Source organism: Physella acuta, unplaced genomic scaffold (genome assembly GCF_028476545.2).
Source record: "Physella acuta isolate Inbredline_101_S28 unplaced genomic scaffold, ASM2847654v3 ptg000561l, whole genome shotgun sequence".
NCBI lineage: Eukaryota > Metazoa > Mollusca > Gastropoda > Physidae > Physella > Physella acuta.
Window position 1 is genome coordinate 330,114 of NW_026732080.1, and position 20,917 is coordinate 351,030.

General features: G+C 38.8%; 2 protein-coding genes across 3 annotated transcripts in view; one reads left to right on the plus strand and one right to left on the minus strand.

The window, feature by feature from the left end:
* The window catches only part of LOC131946459 (hillarin), a 66,353-nt gene extending 60,035 nt beyond the window's left edge, over window positions 1–6,318 (plus strand). The window contains exons 7-12 of the mRNA XM_059307235.1: window positions 476–619; window positions 1,183–1,265; window positions 1,624–1,767; window positions 2,625–2,714; window positions 3,036–4,178; window positions 4,987–6,318. Of these exons, the coding sequence (XP_059163218.1) occupies window positions 476–619; window positions 1,183–1,265; window positions 1,624–1,767; window positions 2,625–2,714; window positions 3,036–4,178; window positions 4,987–6,262 (2,880 nt within the window). The 3' untranslated portion in view covers window positions 6,263–6,318. The remainder of the gene's footprint in view (window positions 1–475; window positions 620–1,182; window positions 1,266–1,623; window positions 1,768–2,624; window positions 2,715–3,035; window positions 4,179–4,986) is intronic.
* A 6,512-nt stretch (window positions 6,319–12,830) lies between these two features.
* Window positions 12,831–19,363, minus strand: LOC131946451 (large ribosomal subunit protein mL50-like). 2 transcript variants are annotated; one of them, XM_059307225.1, is made up of 5 exons: window positions 19,252–19,363; window positions 15,834–15,961; window positions 14,962–15,094; window positions 12,983–13,336; window positions 12,831–12,944 (listed from the first exon to the last, which is right to left on the minus strand). In XM_059307225.1, exons 1-4 carry the CDS (start codon window positions 19,345–19,347, stop codon window positions 12,995–12,997), a joined length of 699 nt encoding a protein of 232 aa, XP_059163208.1. In that variant the 5' UTR covers window positions 19,348–19,363; the 3' UTR covers window positions 12,831–12,944; window positions 12,983–12,994. The 2 variants fall into 2 exon arrangements, with proteins under 2 accessions (XP_059163208.1, XP_059163207.1); XM_059307224.1 differs by having other exon boundaries at window positions 12,831–13,336.
* Window positions 19,364–20,917: the final 1,554 nt, after the last annotated feature.

Below are 20,917 nucleotides of genomic sequence, written 5' to 3' on the forward strand. Positions count from 1 at the left end.
GAAATATCGTTATGAGAAATAAAATAGTCAAAAAATAACCAAATCACCTTTAAGAAAAAATATCAAACCTATCAAAACTCAGTAACTCGCTTCAGTTTTCCCTCGTGTTATGTAAGAAAAAAACCCAATCAATAACAGAATAAAACTATATTTAATGTCTCGACGTTTGCTGGCCTCTAGATGTTGATCTCAATTAAATCTAATCAACTAGTATACTCCGGTAATTAAGTTAATTAAATCTAATCAACTAGTATACTCCGGTAATTAAGTTAATTAAATTGAAACTGATGATGTCATACTGCAGATAAGCAGGTGTTACCATGGTAACTAGTAAACAGCACTGCGTCATCAAATATTAGTCACCGAACAAGCATTGCCTAGATTTGAACCGCAGACAATCAGACCTGCTTTGGTGTGTCTACCATACTAGTGACCTTGACCTTGCACCCTGACCTTGCAAATTTCTCTCACACAGGACCGAGTGTCCAGCGACTCGGAAGAGAACTCACCTACCATTGACCTTTCAAGGCCACCGCCCGTGACCCCGCCAGAGTTCAAAAGGTCACAGCTGTTCAAGTCACCCAAAGAGTTTGAGAAGATCGACAATCACGTGTTTCAGGTATGTGGTGACATTTGGTGGTGACATTTGATGGTGACATTTGATGGTGACATTTGGTGGTGACATTTGGTGGTGACATTTGGTGGTGACATTTGGTGGTGACATTTGGTGGTGACATTTGGTGGTGACATTTGGTGGTGACATTTGGTGGTGACATTTGGTGGTGACATTTGGTGGTGACATTTGGTGGTGACATTTGGTGGTGACATTTGGTGGTGACATTTTGTGGTGATATTTGGTGATGACATTTGGTGATGACATTTGGTGATGACATTTGGTGATGACATTTGGTGGTGACATTTGGTGGTGACATTTGGTGGTGATATTTGGTGATGACATTTGGTGGTGACATTTGGTGGTGACATTTGGTGGTGACATTTGGTCGTGACATTTGGTGGTGACATTTGGTGGTGACATTTGATGATGACATTTGATGATGACATTTGATGATGACATTTGATGGTGACATTTGGTGGTGATATTTGGTGGTGACGTTTGATGGTGACATGAGATTGTATGGGCCCTCACCAGAATGCCAGCATATTATGACATTTGTGTTTCAGATCGTCCAAAAAGAATACTCAACCTTCACGGAGCTGGTGAAAGATCTGATTGTCATATGCGAGACAGATCTGGACAAGGCCAGGTACAACCATAAAACATTTAGTGTTTTTCTGGTCTAAGGGAAACAACTCATGCAATATTTTTTTTACATGTTTTAAACATGGGTTGTGTACCCTGAGCTACTCCTAACTACCGATACAAAAATTGTTCTAAAATATTTTGGACGTTATTATTAGAGAAAGTGATGAGTTAAAAACAAATAAAAAATTATTTTAACTTAATTAGTGTAAAAGTTTTAGAAGGGCTGTAAATTCAGATGAAATTGATATAAGGTCACTAGGTCAGTGAGTTAAGGTCACTAGGTCATTCAGTGAATGAAGTTACATGGTCAGTGAACTAAGCTGAGACTGATGTATTTCCACTGTCTCCCCTCCCGCCAGGGCCATCTTCCGCTGGGTCACGTGGACTGACCTGAACGAGCTGGAGGTGGAGGACACCGTCTGCCCTGACAGTCCCCTGGGTCTGCTGCGGGGGATCAAGTACGGCACGGAGACCTACCACGACCTGTGCAGGAGATTATGCAGGTGGGTGTGGCCAGTGGGCAGGTGGGTGTGGCCTGTGGGCAGGTGGGTGTGGCCTGTGGGCAGGTAGGTGTGGCCTGTGGGCAGGTAGGTGTGGCAAGTGGGCAGGTGGATGTGTTAAAGGGCAGGTGGGTGTGGCCTGTGGGCAGGTGGGTGTGGGCAGTGGGCAGGTGGGTGTCGCCAGTGGGCAGGTGGGTGTGTGCAGTGGGCAGGTGGGTGTGGGCAGTGGGCAGGTGGGCAGGTGGGTGTGGGCAGTGGGCAGGTGGGTGTGGGCAGTGGGCAGGTGGGTGTGTTAAAGGGCAGGTGGGTGTGGGCAGTGGGCAGGTGGGTGTGGGCAGTGGGCAGGTGGGTGTGGGCAGGTGGGTGTGTTAAAGGGCAGGTGGGTGTGGGCAGTGGGCAGGTGGGTGTGGGCAGGTGGGTGTGGGCAGTGGGCAGGTGGGTGTGGCCAGTGGGCAGGTGGGTGTGTTAAAGGGCAGGTGGGTGTGGGCAGTGGGCAGGTGGGTGTGTACGGTCTTTTTGTATGGTCGATAAAAAAATTAATAATACTAAAGAAAACAATCGCATAATTGATTATCATAGCATAATTTTGTCCAATGATCATTTGTAAACCATTAAAAAAAATTTCAATTTTTGCTATTATACTTCTCAGTTAACACCGTGTAGGCCTATTGCTCGAAATTTTAAATAATATTCATAACGTTGAAAACAATAAACTAATAATATTTTTAAAATGTCAACATCAATTAAAGGAATCTATCAAATATTAAGGAAAATACAGTTATAATTTTATAATTTAGCTTTAAAGAGAGACAAAAAAAAATGATTGCTAACTGACCTGTGAACTTTGACTGTTGATTCAGCTACGCAGGTCTATACTGTGAGGTGATTGAGGGCTATTCTAAAGGTGCAGGCTACAAGCCGGGCATGAAGATGGAGAGCGACAGGTTCAGGTGAGTTCAACGTGAGCAAAGCACGTGCGACAGGTACTGCTACCACACACACCACATCATACACACACCGCTCACACACCAAACACACACCACTAATCCCGCTTACACCACTCACACACAAACATACACACACACATGTAACGCAGCACACACAAAACATCACTTAGTCTAATTATATTTACTCTATCCACTACTAAATTAAAAAATTGGTTAAGAATAAATCTCCATCGTAGCAATTGTGTTTATCTATAAATCAATAACTGAGTTTGTCCTTAAATCAAACTTTGACCATAATGAACCTTGACCTTGTCCCCTCCCCAGGAACTCGTGGACGGCGGTCAGCATAGACGGCTCCTGGTGCTTCATCAACTGCAACTGGGGGGCCCGCCACGTCAAGGGGAGTGAGGTGGGGCCCAGCAAGAAGAAGCGCGAGGGTCTGAGGCTAGACAGCAACACACACACCCACTACAACAACGTCGACATCCTGCACGAGCAGGATCTCAGCGAACCCCGGGGTGGGGACCGGCGGGACAGTCTGGAGACCCGGGAGAGTAGCGGGGTGCCTCAGCTCAATGGCGAACCCAGTCTCGGTGGGGGTGGTGGCACCCCCGGGGCTGGGCTTTGTGGTGCGGGCGTGTATGGTAGTACCCAGAGCAACTTATTCGCAGGGGATTACAGACATCGGAACGGGAGCAACAGTTCATTCAGTGACAACTATGCCCGGTCTAAACTACAAGGTTTGTGTAGCAATTCAGGTCATCCACAGAATTCTGGATTTAATGGATATAGCAGTCCTTACGCGGTTCCTAATGGATATTCAATGAATTCAGATCAAAACAAATCGCATAGTGTTCGGAAATTGTTACCGGATGGCGGAAGTAACAAAGAGAATGGTCTAGATGACGCCAGCATCGCTTCCATTGACGGCTTCTCTGGCCGCTCCCTGCTCGACGCCTTCTACAACAAAGACATCAAATCAAAGCTGGCGGTGGCCCGGCTGTCAGATGGTGACACGGCCAGCTTCAGCAGCGGCTGCAGCAAGTCCAGCACGGAGAACATGTCACCCTCCCAGTCACCCTTCGCCTCCAGCGGCTCCACCCCCCGCTCGGGCGGCGCCTTCAGCGTCCACTCGGACTCGTCGTCCTCCTCACACAAAGACAGCGACAGGTACTCACCCCCACAGTCGCTCTTCCGCTCCCGGCAGCCCGAGGGGTGCGGGGCCATGCGCCCCTCCCCTCCCCAGTCCGTGTTTAGAAACTCCTCAGGGTCAGACAACTCCACGAGTTCTATCCGATCCTCCCCGCCCCAGTCCCTCTTCAGGGTGGCGCCCATCCCCTACACCCCCTCAAAGACGTCACCCCCCAGCTCGCTGCTGAGATTTGCAGGACTGACCTCTGGCTCTGCTGCAGGTGACTTCCTGAAGCAGACGGACAGGCTGTCCCCACCCCAGTCGGACTCGGAACGGTAAATAGTTTCACTTGACCTCATTTGTTGTCGTGTAGTTAGATGAGATATTGACACGTTACGTCATCTTTCATGAATGTCTAAACCATAACAGGGTGGTCACGTGATGTAAATAACCTGAGGGTTCTTGGTTACTCCAAGTTTTATATTTAGACAACTGGTTTATTATGAGACAACCCAGCTTAATTGGGTACCCATTATTAGTTGGGGAAAGCTAAAGGATGTATTGCTGGTTACACAAGATTTTAAATAAAACAAGTATAAATTATTAGTTAAAAGGTGACCTTGCCTGGAATATTTTAAGCCTGAGAGTGAGCAGACTAAGATGTCAATTGTGTGTTAGAGTGAGTAGACTAAGATGTCAATTGTGTGTTAGAGTGAGTAGACTAAGATGTCAATTGTGTGTTAGAGTGAGTAGACTAAGATGTCAATTGTGTGTTAGAGTGAGTAGACTAAGATGTCAATTGTGTGTTAGAGTGAGTAGACTAAGATGTCAATTGTGTGTTAGAGTGAGTAGACTAAGATGTAAACTGTGTGTTAGAGTGAGTAGACTAAGATGTCAATTGTGTGTTAGAGTGAGTAGACTAAGATGTCAATTGTGTGTTAGAGTGAGTAGACTAAGATGTCAATTGTGTGTTAGAGTGAGTAGACTAAGATGTCAATTGTGTGTTAGAGTGAGTAGACTAAGATGTCAATTGTGTGTTAGAGTGAGTAGACTAAGATGTCAATTGTGTGTTAGAGTGAGTAGACTAAGATGTCAATTGTGTGTTAGAGTGAGTAGACTAAGATGTCAATTGTGTGTACACAGGTGGCGAAACAGCGACAGCTCCGGGGGTAGGTCAGAGCGACGTGACTCGATCAGCACGGTGGGGGAGAGCCTGATCGGTGAGGACCCGGGGACGGACCTGTCCAGGCAGCCGCTGTACTACCAGTGTGACGAGTTCTACTTCATCACCGACCCGGAGGACCACATCTACCAGCACTACCCCGACACCCCCGCCTGGCAGCTTCTGGAGGTACCTATCACCATGTCCGAGTTCCTTGCACTCCCCATCGTCAAGTCTCCGTTCTTCAACGCCGGCCTCAAGTTTGCATCCCACTACGACTGTAAGCAGCACACACAGAAAGGGGAGGTCACCCTCCAGCTGAAAATCCCACGTCTGTTGAGTTTTGGCTACACGCTAGCTCACCGCGACAAGAGGACGGTGAGTCAGAGCTCACTAGACGGTCGCGTGCTGCTACGCATCATTGGTCATAAAGCTATGTTTACCATAGCGCCCCCAAAACGAGGCCGGTACTACTTCACCATATACGTTAAAGACGACAGCGGTTCGGATCTGCTACAGAGCGCCTGCGCTTTCTTGATCACCTGCCGTGAAGGGAGAGAAACCATCAAGTCCCCGTACCCTAAAGTGGCCTTTTTCGGACCCACCCTGGCCATGTCGAGTTACGGCCTCCTACCCCAGACCCACATCGACCCCCTGGTATCTTACAACCACGACGACATCAACTTTCAGTTCGCCGCTAGCCGGACCGTCCGGCTCTCCTACTCCCTGACCTTCCACTGCCAGCGTGCAGACGCCATAGACGCGGACCTGCAGCGGTACGCCTTCCTCAGACACCGTGACGACACGTCCATGGCGCTACAGGTCCGCTGTCCACACGTCGGCAAGTACGTCTTCTCCATCTACGGCGCCAAGTCCGCCAATCCGGAGGAGCCGGACGGCCAGTATGAGTGTCTGTTCCGGTACCTGATCGACTGCAAGCAGAGCGCCACCAACAAGTCCCCGCTCCCCCGTGCCTGCCACCGCTGGTGCCACAGCCAGCTCTTGGAGCCCGTGCACGGGGACCTCGCCACCAACTCCCGCGTCACCTTCCGCGTCAGGGCCCCGCTTGTCTGCGACATGGCGCTGTTGATGGGTGACGCCTGGTACCACTTCCGGAATCACCCAGACCATATATGGGAAGCGTCCCTGACGACCAGCGCCACGCCTTGTATTGCCAAGTTGTATTCCAGACTGAACAGAGAAACGGCCAGGTTCTCTCCTTTCTTGGAATTCCAAATCGTGGGTAAAAACACATAAAGGTGGACTGGACAAGATGCAGGTGGAACAGCCGCTCCTGTCAAATGTACTTTCATTTCATGCTATTCAAATATCTAAACACTTAATTTGTTTAACTTTTCTAATGCCGTTAATTAAATAACGCTAAGTGCTCAAATAATGAATCAAGCGTTAAAATTGTTACCTGCAAACGTTCAAATCTGGTGCTTACCTGCGCATCATGGCGAGAAGGTGTCGTGTTACTTAAGGTTGTTGGCGCAACAGATTGTTCTAGAAAATATTTATTTTTGTAAAGTAGATCAACCTATTTTAAAGTCGACGTTTAGTCACTGTGAAGGTTCGTGAATATTCCTTAGATTTTTAAACAGCTATCATCGAGTCGGTGGGGCGTGGGATGTTCAATCAAGTGTGTCGTCACACAGTTGTGTTGTTCACTACAACACGTGCACATACAGGTGTTTACGTGAATCAAACGGTAGCAACACTCGTGATCTCATGTGTCCCACGTGATCTCGTGTGTTCCACGTGATCTCACGTGTACCACGTGATCTCATAAGCCCCACGTGATCTCGCGTGTCCCACGTGATCTCATGTGTCCCACGTGATCTCTTGTGTCCCACGTGATCTCATGTGCCCCACGTGATCTCGTGTGTTCCACGTGATCTCACGTGTACCACGTGATCTCATAAGCCCCACGTGATCTCGCGTGTCCCACGTGATCTCATGTGTCCCACGTGATCTCGTGTGTTTCACGTGATCTCTAGTGTGTCCCACGTGATCTCACGTGATCTCGTGTGTCCCACGTGATCTCACGTGTGTTGCCATAGCAATAAGCGAGGTCAGGCAGCTCAAAGACATCCATCCAGGTCTCACTGTAAGTATACCTTTCCTGTAAATATACCATCCTGTGTAAGTATACCTTTCCTGTAAATATACCATCGTGTGTAAGTATACCTTTCCTGTAAATATACCATCCTGTGTAAGTATACCTTTCCTGCAAATATACCATCCTGTGTAAGTATACCTTTCCTGTAAATATACCATCCTGTGAAAGTATATTTTTCCTGTAAATATACCATCCTATGTAAATAAACTGTTCAGTGTAAATATACCATTCATGTACAATCGGTTTGAATAGCTAACTTATTTCGTCGAACGAATTCGTGCAATACTTATGAATTATTTTCTGCCACTTCAAATTATTTATTTCATCGTGTTTCATTACACAATGTCCATTCATTTAAACAGTAGAACTAAATTCATTTTGATATTTAGCACCAATAATTAATTTCTTGATTAAGTTTAATGTTGATAGAATTAAATATGCTCTTATAATCACTGTCAACTTGTACATATATATATATATATAATATATATATATATATATATATATGCATACATACATATCTATATATAAAGTATATAAGTATATCTATAATATAAGCGGGCTGTGTCTGTCCTTCCTTCCTTCCGTCCGTCATCGCTATAGATTTTGGGACTATAAAAGTAAACTGCGCACCACGCTGTGCTTTTCAGTGCACCGCAGTGTCTTATTATAAGTATTAGAGTAGGGTTTGTTTATATAGCGGCATAGAGCTATTTTATAATTGCCACGGTTTTTACTCTTTCGCATAACGTCAAGAAAATATTAAATACACGCAAACTGCTAAAACGTATTAAAAAGATTAATGTCAAATATCATTTTAGTTTATATTCCTAGAAAAAATGGATACATTTCCATAAAAGTAGGTCGAAAAAGCTAATTAATTCCACTTTTTTTTTGTGGTAATTGTTTGAAGGGAGGTAATTTGAAAATATATTTAACTCAACAATAATTTAAGTTAATCTTTTTTTTATTACTACCGCATTGATTAGTCTATGTTAAGGTTCATAATTAAAAGAGAAAAATGTTAAGATTATTTATATTATTTTCTAATTAGTCTATGATTTCTCAAAATCACTATTTTTTGTTTTTGTTTTTTGGTGCTAACAGATGGTGAAATTTTATAATTATAATATAGAGAATGGTGGAAAGACTCTCTCTGGGCGCGGACGCCTGGGAAAAGCGTGATTTTCGGTGGTAATTCTAATTACATTGCCAATGTGTTTTCTTAGAACCATAAAAGTAAACACCACTTGCCGTACATTCATTTGCATCGCATTGTTTTATTGTAAGTTATGGAGTAGGATCTATTTATGTGACTTAAATTTTTAATGTTGGAAAGGGTCTCTTTGGGCGCGGACGCCTAAAAAGCGTGTTGTTTGGTGGTGATTCTAATGTTGTGGTTGTGTTGTTTTTTTTTTTCTTGGTTGTGTTGTGGTTGTGTTGTGGTTGTATTGTGGTTGTTTTTTGGTTGTGTTGTGGTTGTGTTGTGGCTGTGTTGTGGTTGTGTTTTTGTTGTGGTTGTGTTTTTGTTGTGGTTGTGTTGTAGTTGTGTTGTGTTGTGTTGTGTTTGTGTTGTGGTTGTGTTGTGGTTGTGTTGTGTTGTGGTTGTGTTGTGGTTGTGGTTGTGTTGTGGTTGTGTTGTGTTTGTGGTTGTGTTTTTTGTGTTTGTGTTGTTTTTGTTTGTTAGGTTCTGTTCCAAAGTTGGTACATTTAAAAAAGATTTACCGTGGCGGAGCACGGGATGCAGCTAGTATTTATATATAAATAAATATTTATAGATATAAGTATATATATAAATATATATATATATATATATATATATATATATATATATATATATATATATATATATATATATATATATATATATATATATACATATATATATATATATATATATATATATATATATATATATATATATATATATATATATATATATATAATATATATATATATATATATATATATATATATATATATAATATATATATATATATATATATATATATATATATATATATATATATATATATATATATATATATATATATATATATGTATATATATATATATATATACTTCTATATATATACTTCTATATATACTTATATATGTATACACACACACATTGGTACCTCGACATAAGAATGTCCTGATATATGATATATTTTTTTTTTACATACGAGCCGCCTATTGAGCGATGCTTTGCCTCGAAATACAATCTCTATTACACAAAATATTTCTCATAAATACGTTTTTCTTGTCATACACAACTTAAAAAAACCCGCTGGGGTTGCAGATGGGGACGGGTGGGGGTTGAACAAATAGTTTGTTTTTCAATTAACTTTAATTTTTCGTGCAATACGAGCAATTTGGCTCACGATTAAAATTACGTCAATAATTAATTTGTATCTCGACTCGAGGTACCAATGGACACATATATATATATATATATATATATATATATATATATATATATATATATATATATATATATATATATATGCCTATGTATACACAGACATATATATTTATATATACTTAGACCCACTTTGAATGTCTTAATATTTAGTTATTACCTGTGTTTATTTATTTGTAAGGTTTATAAAAACCATTCATGTGCAATACAAGAATTACGTCATCATTTCTTGCGTACTTCTGTGTTTAGTGAACTCTTATTTTACTAGAGTGTTTACATATTCGTATGCCTTTTTTAAACTCAAAAGTTTTTGCTTTTTCTGTGATTGAAATATAACACCATTTCATGGAAGGAAATAAACAATGTGAAAAATATTATTGCTTTGGTTTCGTTCTTCGTGTTGATGTTCCTGATATTATGGGATGGCGTAGTTGGATAGTTCGACAAGCTGTTGCTTATGAGAAAATTGACAGATTGAAGCTACGAAATTCGGATGATTCACATTAACATTCAAGATACTTATAACTTATAGAAATTTTAAATTGTTTTATTAACATGCAAAAATTTTACAAAAGCAATGAATCGATGGCCTGCTGTAATTGATGACGTCAAGTAATCTAAGCTAGTGTGATTATATATGAATATATATATATATATATATATATATATATATATATATATATATATATATATATATATATATATATATATATATATATATATATAATTCATTATCAAGATAAAACTGAATTTTATTTTTATTATGATCAAGGTGATTATGTGCAATAAAAACGTCACACTTCAGCCAACCCCCCCCCCCCCCCCCCCCCATACTGCAATATACTTATGAAAAGCAATGTAATCGTAAATGTAAGTGTGACGACCCTGCTCCTCCCCTCTAGGTGTGCACGTGACCAATGGCCGACCTCTGGCAGATTTGTAATGCTTGATTCAAGAAATCTATGAAATGTTAGTCAAGGGAAACAACTACGTTTAAACAACTGAGATAAGATATTATTGAATGCTCTCCCCTTAGTCGATTTGCGTCGACAATGCAGGTTGTTTTAGAATAAATGATAAAATAAAACATAAAAAATAATAGGCGTTTAAATGCACTGAAAATAAAAATAATAATCATTAAAAAAGTTTTAAAAAACCCACGTTTTCTGATTGAACTAAAAAGTAGAAAATAAATGCTATAGGCCCTACATCACAATAATGCAAGCGATCACTCTACTATAAGCGATCAAAAACGTGGGGCGTCGAAGTAAAAGTTATATTACTATTGATTAGATAATACTATTGACTTTTATTAGGGAGCTTGTAGAGAGTCAACAGTATTAGAAACTGTAAGAAAATCACGGCGCCCCACGTTTTTGCTTGCTTATAGTAGAGTGATCGCTTGCATTATTGTGATGTAGGGCCTATAGCATTTATTTTCTACTTTTTAGTTCAATCAGAAAACGTGGGTTTTTTAAAACTTTTTTAATGATTATTATTTTCTACTTTTTAGTCTTTGTCTGTTTGTTTGCATTAAAATCTTGCTATCGATTTTATCTTTTCACTTTTTTTGGGTAAACGAAGACAACTCGTAAAAAGACAACTCGTAAAAAGACAACTCGTAAAAAACACGTTGTTTGAATACGTTACTGACTAGAACACATAGATTTGAACCCGTGTCGAGTGGGATAGCAATCGTGTGCCCAACCACTCGACCATATCGTCTCCCCCAAACTGGCCTACCTTCTGTAAGTTTAAACTCGGTTCAAGCTAAATTCTCTGCCCCTAAGCCTGTGGCGACATGTGATCGTTCGCTTCACTGCGCGCGAGGTACGCGTCGCTGGTTTTTTTTCTAATGGCTAGCAGAGGAGGATTATATATATAGATTATATAGCGGTCTAAAATGCTCAATAAAATGTTTCCATTGATCAATTTAGTAATAATAACAATTGAATATTCAATGGTCATCCAAAAGAAAGCTTCCCTGAAAATTTCAGCGCGCTAGCTAACTGGGAAGTGCCAGAAATTTCGATCGCAAGATTTGATTGGAAAGACAAACAGAGAAAGCAAGTTAAAGAAAACGTGGGAATAAGTAAAAAAAACCTTTCTTAGTTAAATTAACGCATTGTTTACTCATGATATCCCTTACATATTTTCAGCATATTTTGTATCATTTTTAGTTTCAGTACAGCTAACTTATTAAAAAGGTTTTTTTTTTTTCTCTGCTATTTCAAGTAATTGAAATTTAAAAAACTAATGTCTTTTAAGTTTTAAAAGAGAGAGTTTTTTTTTGCATACAAAATTGACAACTGGTACCACTAAATATATTTTCTCTACATTTAAAACATGATTGGTGGCTTGCATTCTGAACTCTTAAAAGTAAAAACTTCCTTTCTAAGGTTTAGTGGTTGGCTCTCAGGCGTGGAAACAGCTCAACAATTGATCGTGTATCCCTACAAGATGATATTGTTGTTTACCTTAGAGAAAATAGTAATCCTGAAATGATCTTAAATGACTAATTTAATTAGATAAAAATTCAGATACTCTTGCACTGTCAGCGAAGTATCTGGAACATGTGAATGATATACCAGCAAAGGTCAAGGGAAAGTATGGACGACCCTTGACCTTTACACGTACACGGTGGTACTAGTGAGGATTTGAGTGCTCTGGGTGACTGGGGGGGGGGGGGGGGGGGGGCAGGGTGGAGTCTTCTACAGATGGCTGGGACATTCAACAACTGACATTCACATCCAACACTGGCACATAAAACAACTGACATTCACATCCAACTGGGACATACAACAATTGACATTCACATCAAACTGGGACATACAACTGACATTCACATCCAACTAGCACATAAAACAAGTGACATTCTCATCCAACTGGGACATAAAACAACTGACATTCACATCCAACTGGGACATAAAACAACTGACATTCACATCCAACTGGGACATAAAACAACTGACATTCACATCAAACTGGGACATACAACAATTGACATTCACATCAAACTGGGACATACAACTGACATTCACATCCAACTAGCACATAAAACAACTGACATTCACATCCAACTGGGACATACAACAACTGACATTCACATCCAACTAGCACATAAAACAACTGACATTCACATCCAACTGGGACATACAACAACTGACATTCACATCCAACACTGGCACATAAAACAACTGACATTCACATCCAACTGGGACATACAACAACTGACATTCACATCCAAGGACAGGCACATAAAACTGAGAAAGTCAAAAGGCTTATTACAATTCAATGCATTTATTGTATAGTACAATACTACAGACAAATAAAACCCAGACAGACAACAGACATGTAGAACCTAGACAGACAAAACAATCCAGATGGAACTTGACCTCAGCATGTGACTACCACCCCCGTCTCTCAACTTGACCTCAGCATGTGACTACCGCCCCCGTGTCTCATAGTTTGTCAAGCTCCGTGAGTTCCTTGACTGGCCTGAATTACCCTTATACTTCCTGCTGTACTTTAAGCTTGTCACTATAGTCGGCCGGCCAGGGAAGGCAGTTTTCCCGTCAAAGAAAGTGTCCGTCTCCGGATCAAACCTCACCGGCTCCAGCTGGATGTGCAGGTTTTTGGGCAGGTTCAACTTGGCCATGTCTTCGTAGCTGGACGTGTCGCGGACAGGTGTGGCAAAAAACTGGACGACATCTTGTACTGTGTTCATGGTGCTGAGGTCAGCGTGAGGGATGGAGTGGTCAAACTCTGTCATCAGTTTGGTCAGCAACTGAAAGTAAACAAAACCAGAGGAATGGAGCGGTCAAACTCTGTCATCAGTTTGGTCAGCAACTGAAAGTAAACAAAACCAGAGGAATGGAGCGGTCAAACTCTGTCATCAATTTGGTCAGCAACTGAAAGTAAATAAAACCAGAGGGATGGAACAGTCAAACTCTGTCATCAGTTTGGTCAGCAACTGAAAGTAAACAAAACCACTGGCTGCAGGATGGTTGTTGGTTCAAGTCTCCCTACAGGTACCACACCTCAATGTTTAAGCCAGCCAGTAGACAACTAGGCTACAACATTTAACTGCTACAGCCTGTAGACAAGTAGGCTACAACATTTAACTGCTACAGCCTGTAGACAAGTAGGCTACAACATTTAACTGCTACAGCCTGTAGACAACAAGGCTACAACATTTAACTGCTACAGCCTGTAGACAACTAGGCTACAACATTTAACTGCTACATCCTGTAGACAACTAGGCTACAACATTTAACTGCTACAGCCTGTAGACAACTAGGCTACAACATTTAACTGCTACAGCCAGTAGACAACTAGGCTACAACATTTAACTGCTACAGCTTGTAGACAACTAGGCTACAACATTTAACTGCTACAGCCTGTAGACAACTAGGCTACAACATTTAACTACTACAGCCTGTAGACAACTAGGCTACAACATTTAACTGCTACAGCCTGTAGACAAGTAGGCTACAACATTTAACTACTACAGCCTGTAGACAACTAGGCTACAACATTTAACTGCTACAGCCTGTAGACAACTAGGCTACAACATTTAACTGCTACAGCCTGTAGACAACTAGGCTACAACATTTAACTGCTACAGCCTGTAGACAACTAGGCTACAACATTTAACTGCTACAGCCTGTAGACAACTAGGCTACAACATTTAACTGCTACAGCCTGTAGACAACTAGGCTACAACATTTAACTGCTACAGCCTGTAGACAACTAGGCTACAACATTTAACTGCTACAGCCTGTAGACAAGTAGGCTACAACATTTAACTGCTACAGCCTGTAGACAAGTAGGCTACAACATTTAACTGCTACAGCCTGTAGACAACTAGGCTACAACATTTAACTACTACAGCCAGTAGACAACTAGGCTACAACATTTAACTGCTACAGCCTGTAGACAAGTAGGCTACAACATTTAACTGCTACAGCCTGTAGACAACTAGGCTACAACATTTAACTGCTACAGCCTGTAGACAACTACAACATTTAACTGCTACAGCCTGTAGACAACTAGGCTACAACATTTGACTGCTACAGCCTGTAGACAACTAGGCTACAACATTTAACTGCTACAGCCTGTAGACAAGTAGGCTACAACATTTAACTGCTACAGCCTGTAGACAACTAGGCTACAACATTTAACTGCTACAGCCTGTAGACAACTACAACATTTAACTGCTACAGCCTGTAGACAACTAGGCTACAACATTTAACTGCTACAGCCTGTAGACAACTAGGCTACAACATTTAACTGCTACAGCCTGTAGACAAGTAGGCTACAACATTTAACTGCTACAGCCTGTAGACAACTAGGCTACAACATTTAACTGCTACAGCCTGTAGACAACTAAATATGACGAAGAGATCTTACCTTAAACTTGAGAAGACGGTCATCAAGTCTGTAGCTGGGATCTATCTGGGCGCCAACAATTGATCCTGCCATAGCCACAACTTTCTGCTCTACATCAGGGGGAGGCGTGTAACCTTTGACACTGCACACTGACCTACACACAAAGTTAAGTCAGTTTCAATCACACATACAACTATTTCACAACATCAACATTTTAATCACACATACAACTTACTATTTCACAACATCAACATTTTAATCACACATACAACTATTTCACAACATCAACATTTTAATCACACATACAACTATTTCACAACATCAACATTTTAATCACACATACAACTATTTCACAACATCAACATTTTAATCACACATACAACTATTTCACAACATCAACATTTTAATCACACATACAACTATTTCACAACATCAACATTTTAATCACACATACAACCATTTCACAACATCCACATTTTAATCACACATACAACCATTTGACAACATAGAATAGTGTTGATGTCAGGAATTGTTTAAAAATGGTTGAGTGAAGCACAAAATGAGACAGCCGGTGCGTATTCTTGTGAGAGCACAGAGAGTGAATGATGTATTGATGTTGTATAGACTCAGTGACGAGTCATATAAGAACTACACACACGACAGAAACTGTCATCATTCAAAAAATATCATTATATTAAAGGAACATCAAGAGAACAATATCACAAGCAATTCACTCCGATTGAACAATTTCTTCATATAGAACACATGTTGGGGTTAGTTATGTCCATCTTTTACATGAGGAATGGCATAAATACAATGCTCTAACAAGACCAAACAAAAGGTTTTGTTCAACATATCAACTGGTTGATGCCTCTAGCCTAGGTCAGACTCACGTTTTTTTCTTCAGTGTCTGTAGTCTGGACATTGTGGTGGGACCATCAAATGGAACCATTTTACGGACACTCTCTTCTTTATCACCTTCCACAGATTTTGACTTTTTGAAAAACTTGGACCATGATGCCTGAAATTTTAGACAAGATCAAGAGAAGAGTTGAAATATTTAACTATCAGACAAGTTAAGTTTAAACAGTGTAAGATAATTACTCTAGCAGGAGTTTTTTAATTAATTGTAACAGCTTTTTACAGGTAGGCCTAATTGTAATGAATATGGAAAGTGGTAGAGGCCCTATATTCCATAAGGAGCAAAGAGGACTAACTCAAGTAAGTTAAGTCAATTTTATCTTCTAGAATAATGTTCTAGATATTCTGCTTCTGGCTAACCAAAACATAGCGTTAGGATCGGACCATGACTTCCGGCGAGTTTTTTGACTTAGTTCCAGAGACCTCCTTGAAATTACTTTTAAAAATGTTTACCACGAGCAAAATGGCAGGTTTTCACGTTATAAAAACATGCTATAGGTGGCAAGTCGAAATATGCCAGAAAAGCATTTTTAAAAATTGCTTTGGAGAATGTAGGCTAAATTTAAAGTCGGTGTCATTCAAAATAATATAACTTTTTAAATATATATCACAAAATTGATTTCCATAGTAAAGCATTATTAGTTTTATCATTCTATGAAAAAATAAATCAAATATCTTCAACCCCTTTTTTTATAAGAGTGGCCAAAAAATGACAATCAAATTTTTTTTATTTTTTTGACCACGTGACCGCTATTTGAATGGATACGTTTACCTGGCATGGTTTTTTATTTTGCTCTTTTGTACAATAAAAAATGTTATAAAATTAAAGACATAAAAGAATTCAAAAATCACTTCTGTGTTGTCTTTTTTTAAATTCTTTTCTGATGACATTCTCTTAAATTTTTTTCCTCTAAAAATATTACCCGACGATAGACGGGCCAATTCTACTTTTAGGAACTCTCTTGTGAAAAAAAATTAGATCTATTTCACGGTCACTTAAAAAGTTAAACCTTTCAACTTTTAACCAGGTTGTCATGGATGATCCATCATATCATAGCTGTGAGTGACAAAAAATTTAAAAATTCAATAATTTAGTCTAAACTCGCTACAACCCCCAAAATTAGTGCCTAGAGGATAAAGTATGGACGTTTTTTATTCAGTTGTCATGTTTAAATTGAGAATTGAGTAGATTTCACATATAGTAAGAAAAACTACTATTGTCTAGCGAGGCTCACTAACTTGAAAGCGTCTCTGGTTGCTAACAACAACATGGCGTCCTACACCGGACGCTTAGTTTCGGACATTTTTCTTGTCTGCCCAAGTGACTTTCTAGGAATTCGTTTTTAAAATGTTTACCTCGTGAAAAATGGCGGTTTTTTCACATAATGTAAACAAACTATAAATGGCAGTGCTAAATATGCCAGAGAAACGCTATAAATTGCTTTGGATAATGAAGACCGAAGCTCAAAAAGTGGTGCCGACAAACATTCGTAGATCTTTTTAAATATTAGCTACTACGATGTAGATCGGAAACCGAAAGTACATCAATATTAGATTTAGCAGTCTGTGTAAAAATAAATCGAATATTACATGCGCTAATTTTTAAAAAAATTCTCCAAAACGGTCACCACCAAAAGTAAAAATTCCATAACCCACGTGACCGCTATTGGGCGGGAGACGTTTGCCTAGGTGGCTCTATCGACTCTTTACTATGTTTGTGTTGTTATTTATGTTGACAAGCGTTAAGTGAATATTTTCCAATTTTGATTTTTACATTGCTGGACAAATTAATTAAGTATTTCGATCTGAACATGGGAAGATAGGAATTAGTTGGTATTTCTGTAAAAGCCCGTAAACCTGTGATCTCGTGGTGAAACGCGATCTCGATATGTCTAGTAAAGTCTAGGTGCTAAATTATTTACTTGATTTTATTATTACTAATTACGACTTGATCGAATTATAGTTAATATTATTTTCATTTGCTTTCATTTTTTATATAATTGATTATTATGATTTAGATCCAGAAGGACTAGGCTAATAAATTATAATAATCATATTAGAGGACAGCCTGCATAAACAAAAGTTGATCTAGATCTAGTTGACACAGTACTTGGACTTGCGCACACGCTCGCGTGACGAAAGAACGCAAGCGGGCTCGTGACGAATTTGCATAATTTTTCACTCACAAGTGATCAACGTTAATGTAGCCTAACAATCTTTAAATAGATCTAGACACCAGCTCTAGATACAAATTTAAGTATTAAAACTCCGCCTGGATATGTCTAGCTTCGGACGGGCGATGTTTCTCTCGTTGACAAAACAACGCGAGCGAGCCGTCACTACGCACAGCCTATGAGTGGCGATGTTTGGAATGCATTTCTCGCTCACATGTGATGAAATTTAATGCAACGACAGTTTTAAAAATAAAAACAGATATTTTATTATGTCTATATAGATCTACTTTTTTTTAATATTTAAAACTCAGCCTGGACAAAGCTTCCATGCTGGATAAGGGAGGAGGGTTAGATTCCGCCGTTAACTCAATCTATTATTATTAGGCCTAATTGTCCTAATTAAACATTCCTATTTACACTGATTAATCAAGACTGAATAAAAGTGAAAATGAATACCTTTAAAAAGTTTAGATCTATATATTTTTAAACATTTATACGTGATTTTTTTGGTTCATTCCTTTGGCGTTTACTAGAAATACAGTAAATAGATTACATAACCAAGTTACGAGTATCCTTTCGATTTCGTTTTATTGCAGCATACCTCCACTTCCCCCTCCCCACACATGATCCTTACGAACCTCCTTGGTCGTTTTCAGGTCAACTTTAGGAACCAGATCTTTGAATGGTTGTCATGGAAAAATCTTTCCCAGCTAAGCTGTATGGCACCAATAATTAAAATCATGTATTTTAGTTCAAAATGAGCTAAAATCATCAAATGTAGTGCCTGGTTAGTTAGAGAAATATCTCTAGCTTTTATTGGTATTGGTTAAAAAAATAAATAATTAAAATTAAGATTTAGTGAGCCTCGCTACTATTGTCACAAAAAGAAAATGGACGAGCAGTTTCAGAAAACGAGGAAATCTAAAAATAAAAATAACCTTGTGGTGTAATGTAGTGATAAAATCCTCTAAAAAATATATATGTAGTGTGAACCTGGTAAATGTACGCTAGTAAACTATGAAAGTAGAAATCTATATTAGAATAAATTTCAATAAAGTCCCAGGGCCAATTTTGGCCGAAAGAAACTGAAGATCGAAGAGTCGAAGACCCAGCTACACAGTTTTTCAAGCAGACGAAATCTAGAAATCTAGAAACTATTGAAAGTCAATTCATGTGTAGTCAAAATCACTTGCAAAATTTACGTTTAAAAACTTACATTTCTAATGTGAACGTTACAAAATGAGCAATATTTTGTGTTATTTAATACAAATGTTGCTCCACTACCAAGGACACTTCTCACGGAGGCTGCCATTTTCAGGTCATCCTAATAACCGTAAGAAAACAATACGAAAAATATGAAATAAATGGGAGGATCTAGACTAGCCTACAGGATAATAAAAAAATATTTAAAAAAAATCTCTATGATAACAAGCTTTTAAATTTAGGCCTACTAAATAAAACTTTCTTTTTAATGGCTTTAATTGCTGAAACGCGTCAGATATTTCTTGCGCAACGAACGCGTTAATTAAAGAAAAAGGTTGTTTTATTTTCTTATTATTTGTGCATTTAAAATCTTGTTAAAAATAGGCCCTAGGTTTGGCCTAATCTTTATTTTCTACTTTTTAGTAATTAGGAATTTTTAAAATTTTTAATTTCAAAATCTATAGATCTATGCATCTTTAAAAAAGAACTAGTACTAATTTATTCTTTCCATTCTAACACCCTTTCCGATAAATTGTAACTTGCTGCGTTCTTAAATAGACTACCTCTTAACTCTATTCGACAATTATTATTATATTTCCTTAATTAACGTTTGTGGTGGTGACGTAGCTACCAAAGGCTCTTTTCCCTAAAAAAAATTAAAACTTTTACATTGGAATTTTAATATAGAAAATAGAAATAATTAAAAGTTCTGCTTTCTGTTTTTATTTTCCTTAGACATAACAGGAAAAGTATTGGTCGTCAAAAGAAGTTAAAACTGTTTATCAGTAAAAAAAAAAAAATAAAAAAAAAAAAAAAAAAAAATTGCTAAAATTTAAAAAAAATGTTTCAATTAGACCTAGTTATCTTTTAAACAAATTTTATGACACAATTTGTTGTGAAATATTTAATTTCTAAACTGTTTAAAGCTTTAATTTAATAATTTTTTAAAGTGTTAGTCTACACAGGTGACGAAATGGACGAACACATTTCAAGTCAAAAGCTATGATACTGTAGTGAATTTGTTAGAAATCAGTCAATTGTGCTTAGTAGGGCAAGAAGAAAAATTCATATCTAAATAAATAGTTGTTATTATAGCATGAAAATTGGAAGAACTATTAGGCCAAGCTTGATCTTTAATTAGAATATCTTAGTGTTAGTTAGGAGCAAGCCGATATTATGGAAATCTACTTTAATTAGGTGTATTTGATGATATTTTTACAATATTTGCATGTTTGAAGTATTATTGTTGAAGGACAACTTATTGATGTTTATTGTAATTTGTATCATTGTAAAGGGAATTGTCTGTGGTTTCAGAGATAAGCTTATTAGAATTTTAGGAGATCGCGTTAAGTTTTTATATAGGGTTATTTGGGGTCGGTTAGCACAAAAGCGGGAGAAATTTTCACAGGTAAGCGTTAGAATTCGTGCCAAGAGCAAGGTGTCATCCGAGACGCTCGCGGATGGGGTATATAAGCCGGTGCGTTAGCCTTAGAAAAAACACAATAGACCACTACCTAATACACTGTAAGGCATACAACAATCAAAGAAAAGAACTCATCAACTACTTCCAGACAAACAAAAACACATTACTAACAACAGAAACATTACTGGCTATGGACGCCCCATCCACTCTGCATAGCCTGGTAAAAAAATATGTGCACAAAACCAAAGAATCAGTC

What these genes read in the sequence shown, in the direction of transcription:
- LOC131946451 (XM_059307225.1), bottom strand. Translation starts at nt 19,347, where the DNA reads ATGGCAGCCTCCGTGAGAAGTGTCCTTGGTAGTGGAGCAACATTTGTA. An exon ending in CAGACACTGAAGAAAAAAAC is followed by an intron (nt 15,095 to 15,833) that starts GTGAGTCTGACC and finishes CTTTGTGTGTAG; the next exon opens with GTCAGTGTGCAGTGTCAAAG. An exon ending in ACCGTCTTCTCAAGTTTAAG is followed by an intron (nt 13,337 to 14,961) that starts GTAAGATCTCTT and finishes GTTTACTTTCAG; the next exon opens with TTGCTGACCAAACTGATGAC.